The sequence below is a fragment of the Antechinus flavipes genome, chromosome 2 (assembly GCF_016432865.1).
Source record: "Antechinus flavipes isolate AdamAnt ecotype Samford, QLD, Australia chromosome 2, AdamAnt_v2, whole genome shotgun sequence".
Lineage (NCBI taxonomy): Eukaryota > Metazoa > Chordata > Mammalia > Dasyuromorphia > Dasyuridae > Antechinus > Antechinus flavipes.
This window is the reverse complement of record NC_067399.1, coordinates 601,454,064-601,474,287: the sequence shown is the minus strand read 5'-3', so window position 1 is coordinate 601,474,287 and position 20,224 is coordinate 601,454,064. Positions and strand designations below refer to the sequence as shown.

Here is a 20,224-nt window from a genome sequence, read left to right as displayed (position 1 = left end):
TCCTTGCCTTCTTAGTGGGTGGGGGATGGATGGGAGGAATTTAGAATTCAAAATTTAAAAAGAATGTAAAAATAAATAACAAATTATAAAAAAAATTAAAAACATATTCCACATATTATTTAATTTGGAAGTATTCTCAAGAAAAATTTAGTCAAATACTCACCAACAGCAAGCAGTGGCTGATACTGTTTTATATTCTTTGTGGTAAGTGGTGGGCACATACGGATAGCAAACTGTGGCAAAGGAAGCCCTGAAAGAAGTCCTGTGAGCAGAAATTTCAAATGTACTTCCTGCAAGGTGGGGCCTCTTAGGTGCTCTTCTCCAGCAATTGTGCTTTGTCCTGATTTACAATCAAAACAATAGCCCATTAATTATAAGCAATTCTGACCTAAAAAAAAAATAATAATAACTTGCCAATAAAATAAATTTTATGTTCCAGAAAGAAAATGGTATTCTACAAAGGTAGAATCTAGAATCTTCAAAAGGCATGTAAAGTCTTGGAGAGTCTACACAAAGGACCCATTTTACTGTTTGCCTACATGACTGACCACTTTGTGTAGCCTCAAAGGATGCATAATCATAAGATATTTATAGTACTGCCAATTAGAATCCATCAACATCCCTATAATCCTTCTAGGATTCAAATTCTTGCTTTATGACTCCCCTGGACAAGTTACTTTTAATATTTAATAAAATGAATGGGTTAATCTGATCATCTTTAATGTCCCTCCCAGGATTGTCCCCTTTCATGGCCTTCATCAAGGTTATGTTTCCTGGTAAGGAGTACTGAGGGCAGACTGATAGTACTGCTACAGCTAACCACTATCAGTTCATATCTAGAGGCCTGTGTTTAAAACAATTTAGGAAAGACACATTTGACAGGTTAGTTAAGAAATACCAGCAGAGGAAAGGATTTCAAGATTGCAAGAGGATCAAATGAAGGAATTGAGGAATATTTAGCCTAGAGAGCAATAAAGAAAGGTATCAGTGAAAAAAATAGAAATTGGGATAAAATAATAGATGGTATGAAAAAGACTCAGATAACAGAGAAGCACTAGTCTTTGTGAAGCTAATTATTATGTAAACTGCACTTCAATCTATCCAACTGATAAAAGCAGATTCAAATGAAAACACTAATTTTAGTCCTTGTATGTCCAAGTGTCAAGGATATGTTATTTTATGTTTCTTGCACTGTTTACAATTTAAAATTTTACAATGAGACATTTCTTTACATAGTACACTAAAGATATCGCTGTTATCTGAGTTTTAAAATACACCAGTTTAAGTATATTATAAATATTTCAATTATCAAGATAACCAAAACATCAAAAAATAAAACTAAGTTTAAAAAAAAAAAAACCTTCCCCAACAAGTAATTGTGGGAAATTTTTAAAAAATGCTTTTTACATGTTTAAAGTAACATATAATAAATATGATTATCACAAATTACTCCTACATCAAAACCAGAGATCAACTAAAACAACAAATAACAACAACAACAAATGAACAACAACAAAACAAGAGATACTGGCAATTTGGCAATGTAGTTAAGAGTGACCTTTACATAAAGTATGAAAAAAAAAAATCTCCAACTCAAACCTGGGAATCAGAAAATAGAGAATAAATATATTATGAAAGCCATTCTGTATATAACGTAGGTATCCCCAGCATTGAATCTAACTTTTTAATACTAGGGAACTTTCATCTATCCTCCCTTCATTAAAGGATTTGCACTTAAATCTATCATGGTGGTTTACATTTTAATGGTCTTTACTGAATGAATATAAATCAGTCCAATGCTTTTAACTAAATAACAAGAAAATGCTTTCCATTATCAGAGTACACATTACAGTGCAAATTAAAGGTTTAATTAAAAGTTATAATTAAAATGTTTTAAAGTAATAAAGCCTTTCTTAATGCTTTTAAATCAATTGTATTGTCAAGAATTGCTACATAAACTGTACTATTTTATGCTTTAAAAATTGTTTTTGTCCTATAAATGTCTGCATGAAAAAAACTAACCGGCTATATTATGACTGTGGGTTTATGATATATAGATTCATTCATTCATTCATTTATTTGGAAAGGACAATTTTCTCTGAAAACTGTGATTTGTGTAATATTCAATTCAACATTTATCAAGCTGATATCCTAAGTAAAGTATCATTTTAAGGAACTAAAATCTAGTAGGATATAAAAATCTTATACTAAAATAAATTACAAAAATATCTAAATAAATGTAATCAGGGGCACAAGAGAAATAAAAGTTTTGTAGAGGTCTAAAAAGAAGTAACTTCTGGCTGAGGATGAATTTTTGTTAGGCAGTTAAATAGGAGTTCTGATCAATCCAGGAGGAAAAACTGGTCCATGTCTCACCCACATAAAAGTATTAAGGCAAGAAGGTGCAGGGCATGTGAAGAATGTGAAGCTCTGTAAATTTTACTGCAGCTTGACTTTCAGAAGTGGAATAGGAGGAGGCAAGGAGAAAAATCTAAGTTAGGTCAAGATCCTGGGGAGCCCTAAAGGAAGGCTAACAAGTAATGGATTTGTTTGTTAAGGATGATACATTAAACATTGAACACAAACATGATCTTAGTGCTTGAGCTCAGAAGATTATCTAGGATAGAAAAAAGTGGCAGGGAGAACAATTAGAATATTATTGTGACAAACCAACCAAGAGGTTAAAGTGTGCCTGAACTGAGGAAGTGGCAATAGAGTGGAGGGAAGAGAGAAGATACCCACAGGAGAGATCAAATCAGCAAGAACCGGGAACTTAACTTAGTGTAAGGTTTGAGGGGGAGCGAAGAACAAAAGATATATCCAAAGCTTCTGGTCTAGCAATTTAGAAAAAGTGCAATCAGGGTAGCAATAACTGATCACTAATACAAACAGAATGACAGAATGACAGGATGAGGTTTTAGGCCTAGTTGTGATTCTTTACACAATTCCAAATATGACTAAATGGATATGGATAATAATAATGGATAATACTATAGATATGAAATTAAGGGAAAAAATATAAATATAATGAGTAAAGATTCCTAAATATTCACAGCTTATAAAGGGGAAAACTATTAGCACATTAATCTTACCATACTTGCAGTTGGGAGCCTTCCAATAAAATATGTAACTATCTAATATACACAAAACTAAGTTTGCAGATTAAAAAGAATTTTCATATTGTTACCCAGAAACCAATTACAAATGTTTTTTCTTTCTCCTAAAATTTCCTGGCAGAAGTATTTTTCCAAATTAGAAATGCTCTAAAAATAATTGTGACTCAATTTTGTCTTCACAAAACAATGTTATTAATGACAGGCCTAATTATAAAACTTAATTCTTTAAAACTGCTCAGATCCTTTATTTGTAGTTATAATTTTAACAAATAATTTCCTTAAAGCTAAGAATTGCTTACTTTTTATAACCTAACAGAGTGTTTGGTAATGGTAAACACTTTGTGTCTGTAAAAATTAAAACATATTAGGTAAAAACATTTTAGAATAATTGAGATATCATAATGGACTTTATTTGTGGAATTGTTTTAATGCTTCAAAATACTTTTACAAAAATTATCTAGTATAAACAAGTTCTTTAAGGGAATTCTTTCTCTTTTCTGATTTTGGATTCCTAAGGCCCTATATAGTACATGGTTTCAAAAGATGTTTATTTTTCATTCCATCCCTCCCACATACTGCTCAGCCTGGATACACACACAGTAAGGAGATAAGGAAACTGAGGCCCAAAAAGGTGAAAAGGATTACCTAACTTCATAGAGCTAGTCAAAGACAAACAGAAAAGTACTATAGCCCAGTTTTTTTGATTCCCAACTGTGTTATGTCATGATTGTCTCATTAATGAATTTCAATTTTAACAAATCAAATTCCATTCTATGACAATGTAGGCATTTTCCAATTTAAAAACTTCATACTTCGGTTATACACTAAACACGAAAACCTTGTATATTTTGTTTTAAAACAAAAACTTACCAATCATGTTATCTAAAGAAAGATCTGGAAGTTTATTCTGTAATGCTCCTACAGGAATTCCACAGAAAGATATTGGTGAATATAAAGGTGATGCACCTGAACTGCTGCAAAGATATAATTGTTAAAAGTTTACAAAACTCAAAATAACTTGAAACTCATGTGATATATAGTAACTTAAAAAAAAACTATTAATTCCAGATTATTGCCCTAATGCTGTTTTTGGGGAATTATTTTCCCTTAGTGCTTATCCATTTTACCTACAGGTTCTTTTGCTTATAAAAAAAAAATCTCCAATTCTTAAATGTGTTTTTCATTATTCCCACTGAAATTATTACATGCATTTTACTAATCGTGTTGTGGTAGTAACAGGACATTAAAAAGCTATATAAGTCTAAGAATTAAGTTACCTGTTACGAAAGTTTCTATAAGAAACAGAAGACTTCAGTTCCCATATCATGACTCTTCCATCACTCACAATGAGAGCAGCAGAATTTTCATTAACGGGACAACAAACCATACTGAATGGACGAACAGTTTTGGTCACCCTAATTGCATCACATTGACTTCGCAAATCATAAGTTAGCTCCTGAACTGGATCTGGATCTTTATGTAAAAGAATGATAACATTATTCCAGAAATAAACAAATTCAATCTGATGACAATATCAATAGAAATAGGAACATGAGCAAATTTTTAAACTTTTAACTTTTAAAAACTTACAATTTTACAGTGATTTCATAGAAAGATTATACATACTAAGGATATATAGCAAATTTAAATTCTGAAATAACAATTTGAATGAAAAACTAATGATAAGTTTTTTAAAACAAATAATAGTAAGCAGTGATTAGTGAATTGCATTTTTCATTACTGTAAGACCTCTAAGCCTTAGTCAACAGTCTTCATGAATTGTAATGGCTGAAAAGTTAACCGCCCCGTAGCCAAGTTGGTGATTGCTAGATCTTATGATCATAAGGCTAAATCTGAATTCTTTTCAATCTTTTTCCAACTTAGCAGACTCAGACTGTGTTGGGATCCACTAATACTCTCATTAAGACCTAGGGCCATCCTCATATCATTAGAGAGCATCAGAAGAGGTTTTTAATTAAAAAATGCATCTCACACATTTTTACAATCTTCATTCTAAATATAAGAACTTATAAAACTTAACAACTGTAGAGCCTACAAAGTGCCCAATACTGCTAACAATAAATTTTGCAACAATAGAATTAATGATCACTTTGCCTTTGTTTCTTATGCACTTAAGTTACTCTCAAATGGAAATGTCTTAAAAAGGAAGTCCAAGAGCAGAAAATAAAAAGTAAAATTGAAGTAATTCTCTCATATATATACACACACATACACACACACGCACACACACACATATATATATGCACATACCCACACATATATGTGTGTGTGTGTGTGTGTGTGTATATATGAATATTTCAAGAGAGATGCATACATATGCATGTATAGATATAGATGTAGATATGTTACGTAACATTACCTGACTCTTCAGTTGAAGTACCAAAAATAGCATTATAAGATCTTCGAACTCTTAAAGTTATGCAACCATTTTCATGTAGGCAAAATAAGCCATCACGCTGAAAGCAGGGGATTACCTATAGGAGATTTAACATTTATCTCTCAAAAAAGTAGATTAACTTAGCTTTTTAGACACTATGATATTTATTATAAAAACAACTGAACAGAACTCTGCACATAGAAATAGAAAAACCCAAGTTCAAATTCTGCCTCAGACATTTGCTGACAACACAAGCAAGTCACATAACCTGTTTGCCTCAGTTTCTCCAATGGTAAAACAGAGATAACAGAAGTATCTAATTACCAGAATTGCTGAGAAGATAAAATGAGATATTTGTAAAGAACTTATCAAACCTTAAAGTACTACATAAATATTTTATCATTAGTTATTTTTATATTAAATGGATCAACCAAAAAAAGAAAAAAGTTCAAGTTTTTAATATATATTTAAAATTAATTTAAGGCACATATATATGTAAATATTCCTGTTCTTCAGTAAGGGAAATTTACAACATAATAATGCCTTCCATTATCAAAATTTCTCACTGAACCATGCTTAACACATAAATTTTAGGAAATCACTTGAGGTGCACAGAGGTTAAATGATTTGTCCAGGGTCCAAAATATTAAGTATCAGAGACTATATATGAAAGCAAAAACTTTCTAAATTCCTGTGTTTAATTAATACCACTTAAATTACTCAATGTTCCCAGATAGGTTATTTCAAGGACAACATAAACTCATTAAGAATTTTAGAGAATAAGAAAGATAAAGTAACATACTTGCTATATTAAAATTCAATAATCAAATGTAACCAGAAGAAAAATAATGTGAGAGAAAGTTCAGTGTTTAGACGCAGGAGTCCTCAAACTACGGCCCGCGGGCCAGATGCAGCAGCTGAGGACTTTTATCCCCCTCACCCAGGGCTGTGAAGTTTCTTTATTTAAAGGCCCACAAAAGAAAGTTTTTGTTTTGACTATAGTCCGGCTCTCCAACAGTCTGAGAGACAGTGAACTGGCCCCCTATTTAAAAAGTTTGAGGACTCCTGGGATAGAGTCTAGAAAACCTGGCCATATCACTTGCCTCTGACACATCATTTTTATGGTTCAAGTCAAATCATTAAAAACTTAATGTGCTCAATTTCCTAGGAATTCTCTACTAAGTTATATATGAATGACAGAAATTCCCCATCTAATGAGATCACATTTTTCACATTCATGTATCATTTGCAATACATATTGTGGGTAGTCAAAGAATGTATAATGAATTGAAAATTATAGCTAATGTCATTTCCGTCACAAAATACACATTTTTTTAAATCTTTTAAATATTAATTTAATATAAATAGAAAGAACTGAATAATGGATAATGACCAAGCTTGGCCCTGGAAAATTAGGAAATCACAACTGTATCCTCTTTGCAGAAAGCAGACTATGGGTTAGGATACTGCCTAATCTGTCTGACGAGTTACTGATTTTTCTGAATTCCCTCCCTTTAAGATCTTTTTTAACAAAGACTATTGGAATATAAAGTTCCAATATATTTCTGTACTTCTAATCTCTCGTCATTCCAATCCATCCATGTGCTGAAATGATTTTCTGAAGCACAATAGGTCTGATCATGTCACCTTTCTATTCCATAAGCTCACAGCACCCAATTACTTTAAGGATTAAACATAAAATGCCTGTTTGAAGAAGTAGGTCTCTACAACCCAGCACCTAGAATAGCTTGCTTGCTGTTTCTCTTACCTAACACTCCACCTACTTCCTCATTTCTTTGCAGTGACTGCCCCATTCCTACCTTCTTTGTCCACCTCCTGCATCTATGAGCTTTCCTGGTTTTCTAGAAAATTCAGCTTAAATATTACTTTCCTCAAAAGGCCTTATCCCAGTCCTTTTGTGATTACCTTCCATGAACTCAATATATATTTGTACATGTCTATTTATTTATGTGTTGGATCCCAATAACAACATGAGCTTCTGCCTCTTCTGGGCAGCAGGGACTATTATTTACTTTTGTTTATATACTCAGTACTAGTATAGGGCCTGATGCATAGTAAGTATTTAACAATCTTTCTTTGATTGACCAATTTACAAAAGTCTGTGGCAGGCTGGGCAGAAGGAAAGAGAAGAGAATTCTATTAAGAAAAGAAAATGTAAAAAAATAGATATTTATTTTATAAGATTATAAAATTAAAAATATTTATTTAAAAAATTTTAAAGATTAAAAATACTGGTTTCATATAAAGCTATGGAAAATAAATTGCAAACTAGAATGGATACCTGTAGAAATGGTACTCCTGTTCTTTCTATTGCAATTACACCAACTGTCTGGTTCACTTCAAGGTCAAGAATTAGAATTTCTCGTGGATAAAGCAACAACATATGATTCCTTTTGGAAGGTAGGTATGACAACTGAAGACAATCATTAAGTGTCACAGATTCAGCACTAAAAAATAAAACATCCATATCGAACATATTACCATATCCCAAAGGTTTAATTTAAACTGATAAACACTTTAAAATGTAATTTCAGGTTCCTAATCATATAAATCAAATAAACCATGAATTACAGATTGTACTTCCTGAAATGGCCAGTATGGGTCTGCATCCAATGCTACAAAAGTAACAGCATACCAAAAAATCAAATTAATCACTAATATATTATATTTCATGACAGGGTATGCCTTTCTATATTTCTACAAGGTGCTACTGTTTAACAAATTAAAAAGTACCATAATATTGTAACTTAACAAATATAAGAAAAAGTATATAATAATGGCATTCACAAAGTTCAGTTTTGTGCTATTTTATAATTTGACAAATGAGCCAAGCTGCTATAATACATGCATGTGTACACACATTCTCTCTCTCTCTCTCTCTCTCTCACACACACACACACACACACACACACACACACACACAAATTTTCCTGTTAGAGATACCATATTAAATATATAAAATAAGATGCCCTGAAATGGAAATTAGGCAGTCACTAGACTTGGTTATTATTTTAGACTCGGTACCACCACTAAGCACTATGTTGAGTAAATCATTTTACTTTGCCAGTGCCTTCAATTGTAAAAGATTTGTACAAAACTATGAGATTGTTTTAAAAAAAAGTTTAATTTTGCTATTTCTATCACAATACTAATGACCATATGAAGACTATGAAATGCAGTTAAAGGCTCTCTAAACCACAAGATGGCACCTTAATCAATGGTAACAAAAAATTTTCAATAAGTTTATACCATCTTTAAATGAAATGTTATTCTAATATTACAATGTAAAGTGTCATAGTATTTGCTTTTAATAAAATCATTTCTGCAAAATTCAATGTTAACATTCATCATTTAATTTGAGTTAACTAAAGTAATATATTTCAAGTTTGTAATATGAACTAAATTTGAAAATTTCTGGAACAGACTTTTATAGTTAGAAAGCTCATTATTTCTCATTCTACAGGTAAGAAAAAGAAAGGATAGAGTAGTTATACCCAAGATAACTCCAGTTAAATAGTAATTGGTATAATATAAAATAAAAATAAAAATAAAATAACAAATATTAACAAAATAAATGTTTTGATTTCTAACCTAGAGATCTTTCTACTTCACTATGTTACTTTATACAGTTCTAGAGTCTATGAAACACCTTACCACAGTAAGTAAAAACTACATGCCCTATTTACTATGTAGGTAAGAAAGGTTCAATGATGTAATTATCCTACCACACAAACCTTTATTGAACACACACTCAATGCCACCACTGTGCCTGCTGCTGGGGATAGAGTCTTAAATGAAACAGTCACACAACACCCCAAAATAAATCAAAGGAAAAAGTACATGAAGCTGTATAACAGGAAAAAATACACATATGAAAAGTAGAAGGTAATTTTCATGCTTGAAGTGAACTGTGTGCAAATGCAAGGCTAAGAGGGAAAGATGAAGAGATAGTGCAATTGTACAGTGGGGGCCAGAATGTGAGAAGGCCCTACGAGACCACAGATAAGGTAAACTACCCTGAATGAACATCAACAGCAAAGCAGCTCTAACTATCCCATGGGAAAACTTGCATGTGGCCCAGGGCCATTTGTGGCACTCTGCCTTCCTTCTTCTGTGCCCAACTCATCCCTTCAGAGCAGGTGCAGGGATACATTATTGTCCTGCTGCTGCTCAGGACAGCTGATGCCATGAAAAAGCTGTTAAACTTTTCCAATAAACCCTAAAAAGACTATACATATTTCCCCACACACAAGAAGACTGCCTTTCCTTCTTTGATATCTCAGTATTCTTATGCAGAATCTGCATCTTTTAGAAATCAAGCATGAAGGACAGTCAGTGAATCCCAGAGACAATAATAAGAAGCTAGCTTGGATTGTGTGAAAGGGAATCATAAAAAGGAAAGAAGGAAAAGAAGGTGGAGCTAGGTTATTAAGGATTTCCAGATACCAGATGAATTGTATTTGATCCAAAAAGTAGCAGGAAGTCAACTTCCAGATACTTGATTATTTATCTCTACATAATGCCCCTGAAAAGTCTTCAGATATCTCCTTCCATTTCTTCTAAATCAAAACATATAGGGTAAGAGGGCGAAATCACGGAATAAACAGATCCCTCAGAATTCACTATAATACACTTTAATGTCTGATGCTTCATCTGCTTCATGAACAAGACATTTTAAACTCTTGTGTCATCACTAAAACACGTCCTGGATAAAGTTACAAATAAATAAGAAACAAGAAAACGATAAGAAAAATTATCTTGTTAATTCGACATTCAAAAAAAAAAAAAAATGAGAATGAGAATGGAAAAAAAGGAAGAAAATCAATATTCACTCAGGAAAAAAAGACAACTTCTGAATGTATCTTAGTACTAAATAAACACAGAACCTACCTAGGTTTTTCTTGAGTGATTAATATTTTCACTTTATTGAGAGCCTTCTTGGCACCTGTGGCTGCAGCTGCTTTGTTATGAGCTGGGCTCGAATGTGGACTGGATATGTAAACTTTTTTTCCTGAGCTGGCAGGAGCTTTGGATGGAGAGAAGTCTGAGATGAATACAATCCCCTCACTGGTGAGTACTGCATTAGGAAAAGGAAAATGGTCAGTAAGATTAACCAGTTTTATCAGAACTTTATTCCAGTATCATGCTGAAAGGGAAGCAATAATAAATTTAATTAGACAAGTGTATTAGTACTTCATATTTCAGAGCAAAAGTATCATCTAATTAAAGAGGTATAGGTGATTTGTTGCAAAATTCATCAGAGGCCAACATAATCAGCTCTAATAAACCTATTCTTCATATTAAAAAAAATATTATAGGGTTACTGAAAGAATAAAGACTTCCCTGATTTCCTAATCTCCCTTAATCAGATGTGGATTTTTTTTCCTCCTCTCATTCTATAGATCTTTTAGAACCTCTCTCACCTCCTAATTTCTAACAATGCCTGTTGTTTTCTATAGACTGGACCAGATTATAAACTCTGTGAGAGCAAGGCTCTTTATATACTGCTCAGAAGCCAGCAGAGCAGAGAGTATGTTCTAAGTAATGTCTTGCTGAATTTGAATTAGTACTAAACAAGTACTGTTTTACCAAATTAGTACAGCACATTGATTTTCATAATTTCCTCAATATATTTCCCAACTGAAAATAAAGTGATATTTTAGAATGTAAGCTCCCATGTAGAAGATAAATTTACACTTTATATATTTCACACAAAGACTAAGACTAACAATTTGGTTTCGTGATAATAAATTAATGAACTTAAGTCTAAATGTATATGCTTTGCATTTGGAAGCAGCATTTTTGTTCCTTAGTCTCTATTTTTTTTAAAAGGTAAATAGGACAAATAGAAAATAAACAAATATTGTGCAATACTGCCTTACTATTTCAAAAAAAAATAAAATAACATAATGATTATTACATTTGGTAGTTGAAGTTTTCGGGTTAAAAAAATCACTAGTCAGCAGTTAAGCACAAAATTAAGTTCAATTTCTAAAGGTAAATTAACAGTAACAAAGTCTATACGAAAAGCACTATTCAAAATCTGAAAAATTTAAGTCAACACCAATTTAATAGAGTCTTCCAACAGAGGGAAATATTCTATATGGCTATATTTCCAGCAAAACTTAATCATAAGCATCTTAGATCAACACTTAAAGTAATGAGCACAATTAAAGTATGGGAGAAAATTATTTGGGTTTATACTTTCTTACATACAATTGTTTAACAACTCAAAGCTAGCAGTATAAATGGGAAGGATAAAAGTTGCAGGAATTCAATTTAAATACAGCTATTAAGACTAAATGAAACCACTGACTCAGCTCTTCCTAAGCCATGAAAAATGAACTTAATTAAGTCTGAATTGGAAATACTGGCATAAACGCTATCTTCAGTTGATAAATTACTATGTTTTTTTTCTTTGGGTATTTTATTTTTAACACAAATTTTCAACACAGTGTCAATGTGGTCCCAATTTTTTTTTTTATCAGCAACTATTAAAATACTGCATACCCGCACTGTATTTTAAATATCAAAACCCAGGAGTTATATGGAAAAAAAAAACTTGAAACTAAAAAACCATAGTAATATACTTTAAGAGTCCTTTAAAGTATGGCCATAGACATACACCCACCTTCCACTTCACTCCCCCCAATTTGTTACTGTCATTTTAAGAGTAACATCAGGATTTTGAGAGCAATATTTTATAAAAAATATTTTTTCTTAATTCTTTGAGACAAATAAAACTCACAAGTTAAATGTGAAGGATCAAAGGGGTCGAAGGAAAAAGAAAGTATGTTTTCTGCATAACTCTTCTTCCAAAGTTTGGTGCCAGTGTCTGCATTCCATAATACAATGTAGTTGGGTGGATGAATAGCAAGTAGCAAATCTCGGGAAGCATCCTGATTCCATAACCACTGCATGTCTATAGACATCACATAGGAGAAAAATGTCTGAATAAATTACATTTAAATTATTTTGAGAAGCATGACATCCAGGGGACAAAGAACTGGCCTTGAAGAGGAAATCCAGGTTCAAGTGCTACCTCTGACTAATAGCAGTTATGTGACCTGGAACAAACCATTGACATTCTTGGTTACCAAGGAAACACTGAAAGACTATTTGTTATAAAGCAGGAGCTGGTTTATATCCATGGAAGGAGTTTTCTAAATCAGTGAAATAATAGGTTCAAGCCCCAAAAAGGATTATTTTTCTAATCTGCCTTTATAATCTGGTTTTACATAAAATCTTTATGATCTTCCTAAAAATCAAATGTCAAATCTATTAGAATTTTGAAATGTGAAGTTAACTTGTAATAAACAGAAATTCATACAAAGGAAGGCTAATATCATCCAAATTTAACATGTCAAGAGTTTGATAAGTTGTTGCCAATATCCTCCTGGTATAGTACAGCCATCTAATTTTTTTTCTCCCTATAGCAATTTTGAGGACTGTGTTCTCTCTCTATTTGCAAAACAAACTTTTACAGGAAAACCAGTTAAAAATCATGAACTGAATAAATGCTCTTATTTTTCTAAATTAGGTAAACTGACAATAGCACACAGTTAACTCTTTCCTATCCACTATTAAAGAAAGGAAGTAATGGTAGATGATTCAAATCAGCAAATAATTCCAACTCGTTTGAAATTTACTTCAAAATAGGATGCTATACAAGATAACTAAAAATAAATGCCTAATGATTAGGGACTCCAAGTAATGGAATATTACTGTGTTCTAAGAATTCATGAATACAATTAATACATAAATACACTTAAAAAAACTGATGCAAAGAAAAGTTAATCAGGAAAACAAACACAATGACTACAATAATGTAAATGGAAAAAAGGGCCATTCTTTCACATTTTATGATCAAAAATTCTATTATGTGAGAAATGTATATGCAACAAGCACAAACTTTTCTTACCTACCCTGAATAGGTTTGTTGTGTTCTTGTATTTCACATCGAGCAACACCAGTTGCCACATCCCAAACAATGATCTTCCCATTGATGTCAGCAGAAGCTAAGCGCAAAGAATATGGGGAGCCAATATTATGGTGATAATTTTCTTTGGCCCATTTAACCTAGTGACAAAAACAAATCAAATCAGTATATCACAATTATATTCTGGATTAAACACAGTATTTACTGAAAAATTCACCATTAATAAACAATTTTATATTGTAAAATAATTACTAAAGATGAACACAAAGATAGAGTCTATCTTTAAAGAAATGTACTTTTATTATTGATAGCACTTTATTATTTTACTCAAAAGCTAAAATCCTCAAGAGAAATAGTGAAATGTACATAACAAAAAATCAAGGTGAAGTTTACTCAAATTCAAGTAAACATTCAAATATACCAATTAAATCAGACTATAACAACATCTAAATTAACTGAAAGCCACTTGAGTTAATCAGAATTTCTTTCTGAATTTCTTTTAGGAGGAAAAAAAAAAGCAAAACTACTGGCAAGGCACATAAAAAACATAAAAAGCAGTTTTCTGTTCCCTAAAAACTTGTCCTTTAATGTATATTCTACTATTCATATCCATTCAATATTTTGGGGGGAAAAAATCCAGGTTGAGACCAAGTTTGTTTACTTGCTTGTTCCCCTACATGACATTCTATCTCCCACTTCTATCTCTTTTCATAGGATGTTGGTCCCCCATGCCTATAATACTCTCTGGATTCTTTTCTATATCTTAAAATTTCTAGCTCTCTTCCAGGTTCAACTTAATTACCACTCTTTTCTGCTTCCTACCTCAAATTACTTTGCATTTATTTAGTGTATAATCTGCATTTATCTATGAACATAATGTAGGCCCTGAACCTAGCAGAATATAAACCCTTTGAGGACATGGGCTGTCAGTTTTGTATTTGTTTCCTTTAACACATAGTGTACTGTCTGAAATATACCAGATACTTATTTATTGAATGCCTGTTACTTGACTGATTCAGCAGCATAAAGAGGATATACATAGCCATGACCTGAGTGAACAACAAATGTGAAATTAAGCTCAGTAATTCAAACAACTGTTTAATTTGTTAACACTTTTAGAGAGGAATTTTGTGATAAATGTTATAAAGATTTCAACCAAAATGATTTAAATGTAAGTCTTAATGGATCAAATGTTCAGAGATCTAGAAAAATGGGTTAGTACATAATGTTTATTTCTCCAGAGTAAAATTTTGGGTGCCTAAAATCAGTCTACTAATCATAACAAGGGTTTATCAATTTTAAAAGTATTATAGATATACTACACACTGGACAATAACAAACCAAGTACTGTGATCTCAAACTCATCTTTCATCCACATAATCTTTTCAAATCAGTATCTTCTATTGCTCTCCTGCACCATTAAAGACTAACTTCTAATTTTTAATTACTTTTGGAATTAAAATATGTGTTGCCATGAAACAGTGTTACTATGCTAATGATATATTGGGGAAAGGGGTTGGAGGGGCATGATGCAAAAGCAGTTGAGGAATCAGCAGAATTGTTGCCTTTAATCTTTGAAACAGCATGAAGTCTAACCCATTAAGGACTGTCATTTCACTCAACCTAGATTAACATTAAATCAATTACACACTTTGAAAGATGGGATGTCCCACAGGTGGGTCTAGTATGAATTCAAACAGATCAATATTGAACACAGGCTGAAAAATACCTGCAACTTCAAGGAACATACTATGTACTGAAATCATCTTCCAAGTTTGACTTACCTTGACAACATTAGCTTTATGCCTTTCTAAAACTTGAAGAGTCTGGGCAGTATTAGAATCAATTACAAGCACAAGGGAATGACATCCATAAGCAATCAAACCTTGCCAGCCCCTAACAAACAAAAGAAAAATAAAATAAATAAATAAATGGAGCTCATTGAGCACAGCTGCCATATTTGTGTCTTTTTTTTTGGTACTTCCAGAGCTTAGCACAGTTCTTAATACATAGGAAAAACTTTATAATGCTTGCTGCCTGACAACTTCTAAGCTTACTAGAATTATATAGTTTAAATAAAAACAAACATAACATGAAACAGAAGAGCAAAGCTAAGCATCCTAAAAGTCGTAAATAAAATTCAAGTTTCTCCTATCTTTAACTCTATCCAACACTATTTAAAATAAAATAAAAACTGACCACTCCTGGGTCACTTAAAAATATGTGACAAGAATTTATAGTCTGCTATCTGTCCCAGATGTCCTAACCATGTGCAGGTATTAAGGGCAACCAATATTGGGATCTGAAAGAGGTCTTACTCTTCTGTACAATGTTTCTAGATGAGTAACTTTGTCAATTTCTGTTTCAGTTACAAAAAAAAAAAAAAAAAAAGTCTTGCTAAGGAAAAATATCACCAGGGCCACATTTCACTTTCACCCCAAACTGGAGAGCGCCTCTTTGTGAGAACACCCCCTCTGCTTGCAGACGTCCTCTGTTTAAGACCCCCCGTAGGACTCTCCGGGATCCCACTTGGGGAGGAAAGGGGGTCCTTTGACCATTCTTGGAATCCCTAACACAAGGCGGCGTTTAAAGGCTTGTCGATTGGCTGATCACTCAATTTCTCCGGGCCTCAGTTTCTTTATCTGTAAAATACAGGGACCAGACTAGAGGCTCCCCTTTTTAGTTACAAATATACGATCCTTCGGAATTGCCCACTGCTTTGTTGAGAGAAACACTGAATTTTTGGAGCGAGGCGGTGCAGGGGTGAAAGGACAGAGGCTTGTCACTGGAATGCCGCCTGCCTCCGTTTCCCAAACTATTTAATGGTGACGAAGGCAGCACCCACTTCCCGGAGTGATTTTCAGGTTCAAAAGGGGAACATCAGAGAGACGCGGCACACAGCACCCAGCACACCTTAGACGCTTAATAAGAGCTCGTTCTTGTTCCCCGACGGGGGAGGACTGGGGGTCGACGCCTCCGCCCCGGCCCCCACCCCCGCCCCTCCTCAGATTCAGGTCTTCGCCCCGCCTCCCCGGCCCGGCCCGTTCCGCTCCTCCTTTACCAGTCCACGGCCGCCTTGTTATGGGCGTTGAGGGCCCCGGTGAGCGTCCGCGCCGACAATTTGATGTTCACCGTGTAGGGCAACATCTCCTGGGCCCGGATTCCGAGCCAGGCTTCTGCAAGACTAGGGGCAGCAGCAGCAGCAGCGAGCCCGGGCGCAACAGCGGCTCCGAGGTCCCCGGCAACCAGGAAGCGAGCGGCGGAAGCGCCGTGCTCCGTCCGTCCTCCGTTCGTCCCTCCGTCCGTTGCCGACAAAAGTCCGGGCGCTCCCCGAGCTAGGGGCGCGCGGTTCCGCGGAGCCCGAGGCTGGGCCTGCCCGGCCCCCGTAAAGCGGCTCGGCCTCTAACTGCTCTTAGTAGGATTGGAACAGGGAAGGGCGAGGGAACTGCTCCCGTTTGGGGCGGGATCACAACAGCTCTCACGGTGGGGGACAAGGGAATGGTCACCCTCTGACCTCTGTCAGGCCACTGAGCTTTGGATTCGAGTTCCGCCTCTAATCAACTCAGTAACTGGGCAATTCATGTAAATTCTCCGCTCATTCGGTCACTTTTCCTCGTCTAAAAAGAGGGAGTTGACCCCATTGCTTAATCGCTGAGCGCCCCTCCCCCACCTCCAGGGCCCTGGACGTTTAGAGTCCAGCCCTGGGCATCTAGGGAAGCTCACCCTGTTGAGCGCCTAGGGAGCACGGAGCAGCACCTACGGGACCCTGCATGTCCCTTCTGAGCTGGAAGCCTTCAGTTACAGAGTGACTTGTCTAGTCAAACATCTAAGAAATATTGGACAAGATGTGAATGTATAAGTCTTCCCGACTTTAAATCGGGTTTAAAGATTAATCCAGGGAAGGCTCTGCCTATTGCTCCTTGGATGACAAGTCTCCTCTTCCTGAGTGCAAATCCACCCTCAGACACTCACCAGCTCTGCGACCCTGGCCAAGATCTTTAACCCTATTTGCCTCAGTTTCCTCATTTGTAAAATGAGCTGGAAAAAAATGGCAAACCGCTCCAGTATCTGTGAAGAAAACCCCAAATGGGGTAACGAAGAAACTACTGAAAGGATTCCACAACAATAGCAAGAGATTAATTTTGCTCATTTAGTTAGGATCCCTCTCCTACTCCCCTCCAAGTAGAGTAGTGCCCATCCAGTCATTCAGTAGAAATTTCCAGGCTCTGCACCCCTTTTCCTCCTCAGAGGGAGGCTTTCATTCCTGCCAGCGCTGCTGGGCTAGGAATATTTATCCCCTCCTTTAACTCTTGGAATGGGATTAAATTCTAATTTATGGTCGCTTTCAGGGTTTGACGTTTCTCCATTTCTCTGAAAGCTGGAATCTGGAAGCACTCTTGCCAATGTCAAGCTGCTGCTTAGGCACTACAGGGCATTTATCTCCGTCACTAAAGAGAGAGTCCCGTACTAAAGAGATAGGGCACAAGGGTTCCATCTGTGAAACGAGAAGGTTGTGGACATCATCTGCAAGGGCTCTTTGCTGGAGCGCTAAGTCTTAGAAACTCTAGAACTGTTTCCTCTTGTTCTGTGGAGAACGTCCAACATCAGTGACTCCATGCTGGGACCTAATGTTGCAGGCTATTTGGGAAAGGAATGAATGGGATTTGAGCTGCATCTGTCGTTCTTCAATTTGTTATTGCCTTTTACAATATGCATTTGCTTTTAGAAATATCTACAATAAGCAGAAGTTTTAATTAAATTATAAATAGAAACATATTAATATCGTAATTAACCTTTAAAATCATTATTTTACTCCATTAAACGTTATACACTGAGATATTGTCGTTGAATAGTTTTTGTTACTTTCACAAACTATGCTAAATTGAGTATACCAGCAAATCAAACTCTTCCTTCCCATAATTTATAAAATAAATTAGAAGCAGGCATCTCAGCAACAACATCTGAGAAGGAGAGCTATTGTGTCCCACGGTAATGGCATTGGGAAACCCATGAGTGGTAGTTTTCTCCCTGAAGTGACTGCTCTCCCTGCACTTCCCCTCATGGTTTTCTATTGATCACCAGGTTATATGTGTAACAGCTTTAGGGCTATCACCCACAGGGATCATTTCATGTTCCTTGTTGCAAGAAGCACCTCTTTTCCTCTCTCAACTACATCTATACTCAGCCTATCATTCAATTTTTCATTGACTCAACAAACCACACCATTACTTCACCCAATTCCCTCCATATACATTCCCAACTGTTTTTGTTCCCTATAAAAATATTCCTAATTGTGTCTCTAGGAGAAAGAAATAAGACACATCCCCTTTCATTCTGCACCCCACATTCTGACTCAGACCAAATTTGATCTTGGTATTGACCACAAGGTCACATGGAGAGACTTTAGACTCCTTCAGTTGTCCCCAGTAGGTGGACTAGCACGTGCACTAGAACTAGGTGCAATAGGTGGAACTAACAAGGAAGCAAATAGAGGTAAGATGTTAGGGAAAACTTCCTAATAATTAAAGCTGCCTAAAAACAAAACAAGTTATCTTAGGAAGTAGTGGTTTTCCCTCACTGGGAGTCTTCAAGCTGAAGGCAATTGATCAAACTCGACAGAGTTAGATGAGTATTCCTTTCCAGGCATTATTTGGCCTAGCCAGATGCAGAAGTTCCTTATAATTCCAGATGTTATAAATCTGTGATTTTTAGGGGAAGCCCCACTTGCTGGGAGATAATCAGAATAATAACTATGGTTTATAGATAAACAGATTTAAAATGTTAAATCTTTTCAAGTTGATTGCAGGGATTCTCAAAATGGATTAGGAGATCCATGTTTAAATCACCCACTTTTAACTTAAGCATCTACTATTTACAAAGCAAATTAAGCCCAGCCAGAGAATAATATATATAATGCATATATATATGCATATAAACAAACAATATAATTCTTCAAAGAACTTATGATTTGAGAGATAAAATAATTATAATATTCTTTGAGAGTGACCAGGACTGGGATTTTTTTGGTATAGTGAATTCCAGATGAGAAAACTCACTTTCCCAACTTGGAACAGTATCTACAATATATAGTCACATCAAGAGTATCAGGAAGACACTCTGAAATTGTGACATGCCCAGGCTTACACAGTTTGTGTAAGGAGCAAGATGAATACAAGTCTTCCTAGATTTAAAGCCAGCTCTCTAATATCTAGATGTCTCAGGGGGGTTCTGCAACTACATGCATATCCATTATTAATAAAAATAACCACTGACCTTTTGTAGAGTATATATAGTTAGAATGAAATAGTCTGATATAGGTAGTAGGAGTGCCTGAGAACCAGAGCCCAAGTCCCACTGCTATATAGTATATGTTTTCTAAGCTGTACTTGTTCATTCATTCTATAATGGTCACAAAAAAGATAAAATTGCTCTGCAATAAGAACTAGGAGAACATGTTAACTGAAGGCAAATTCAGGCTTAGGATTCAGGATTCAGTATGGAAATCTCTCAATGGAATGCACATATACCCATCCAGTTTTTAGTTATGTGTTTAATCACCTCACAATAATGTAAATAGAAGATGATGTGAGGAAAGGAATTGATGCACAACATATCCCCTTAATCATAAGGAAGACACTGTGAGGAAAGCTACAAAAGTGATCACAGGAGCTAACAAATAATGGAAAAAATTAGGAGTCCATGAGGTGGGGAATGACTAAATAAAATGGTACTAGATGAATGGATTGGAAT

The 20,224-nt window shown here is 34.8% G+C and overlaps 1 protein-coding gene across 1 annotated transcript in view; it reads right to left on the bottom strand.

The window, feature by feature from the left end:
- WDR11 (WD repeat domain 11) overlaps nucleotides 1-16,746 on the bottom strand; it is a 76,010-nt gene extending 59,264 nt beyond the window's left edge. Inside the window, exons 1-10 of the mRNA XM_051981555.1 lie at nucleotides 16,536-16,746; nucleotides 15,259-15,370; nucleotides 13,461-13,614; nucleotides 12,284-12,457; nucleotides 10,426-10,612; nucleotides 7,817-7,982; nucleotides 5,497-5,611; nucleotides 4,394-4,589; nucleotides 3,987-4,090; nucleotides 164-340 (exon numbers count right to left, since the gene is read on the bottom strand). Coding sequence (XP_051837515.1) covers nucleotides 164-340; nucleotides 3,987-4,090; nucleotides 4,394-4,589; nucleotides 5,497-5,611; nucleotides 7,817-7,982; nucleotides 10,426-10,612; nucleotides 12,284-12,457; nucleotides 13,461-13,614; nucleotides 15,259-15,370; nucleotides 16,536-16,621 — 1,471 coding nt within the window. The 5' untranslated portion in view covers nucleotides 16,622-16,746. The remainder of the gene's footprint in view (nucleotides 1-163; nucleotides 341-3,986; nucleotides 4,091-4,393; nucleotides 4,590-5,496; nucleotides 5,612-7,816; nucleotides 7,983-10,425; nucleotides 10,613-12,283; nucleotides 12,458-13,460; nucleotides 13,615-15,258; nucleotides 15,371-16,535) is intronic.
- Nucleotides 16,747-20,224: the final 3,478 nt, after the last annotated feature.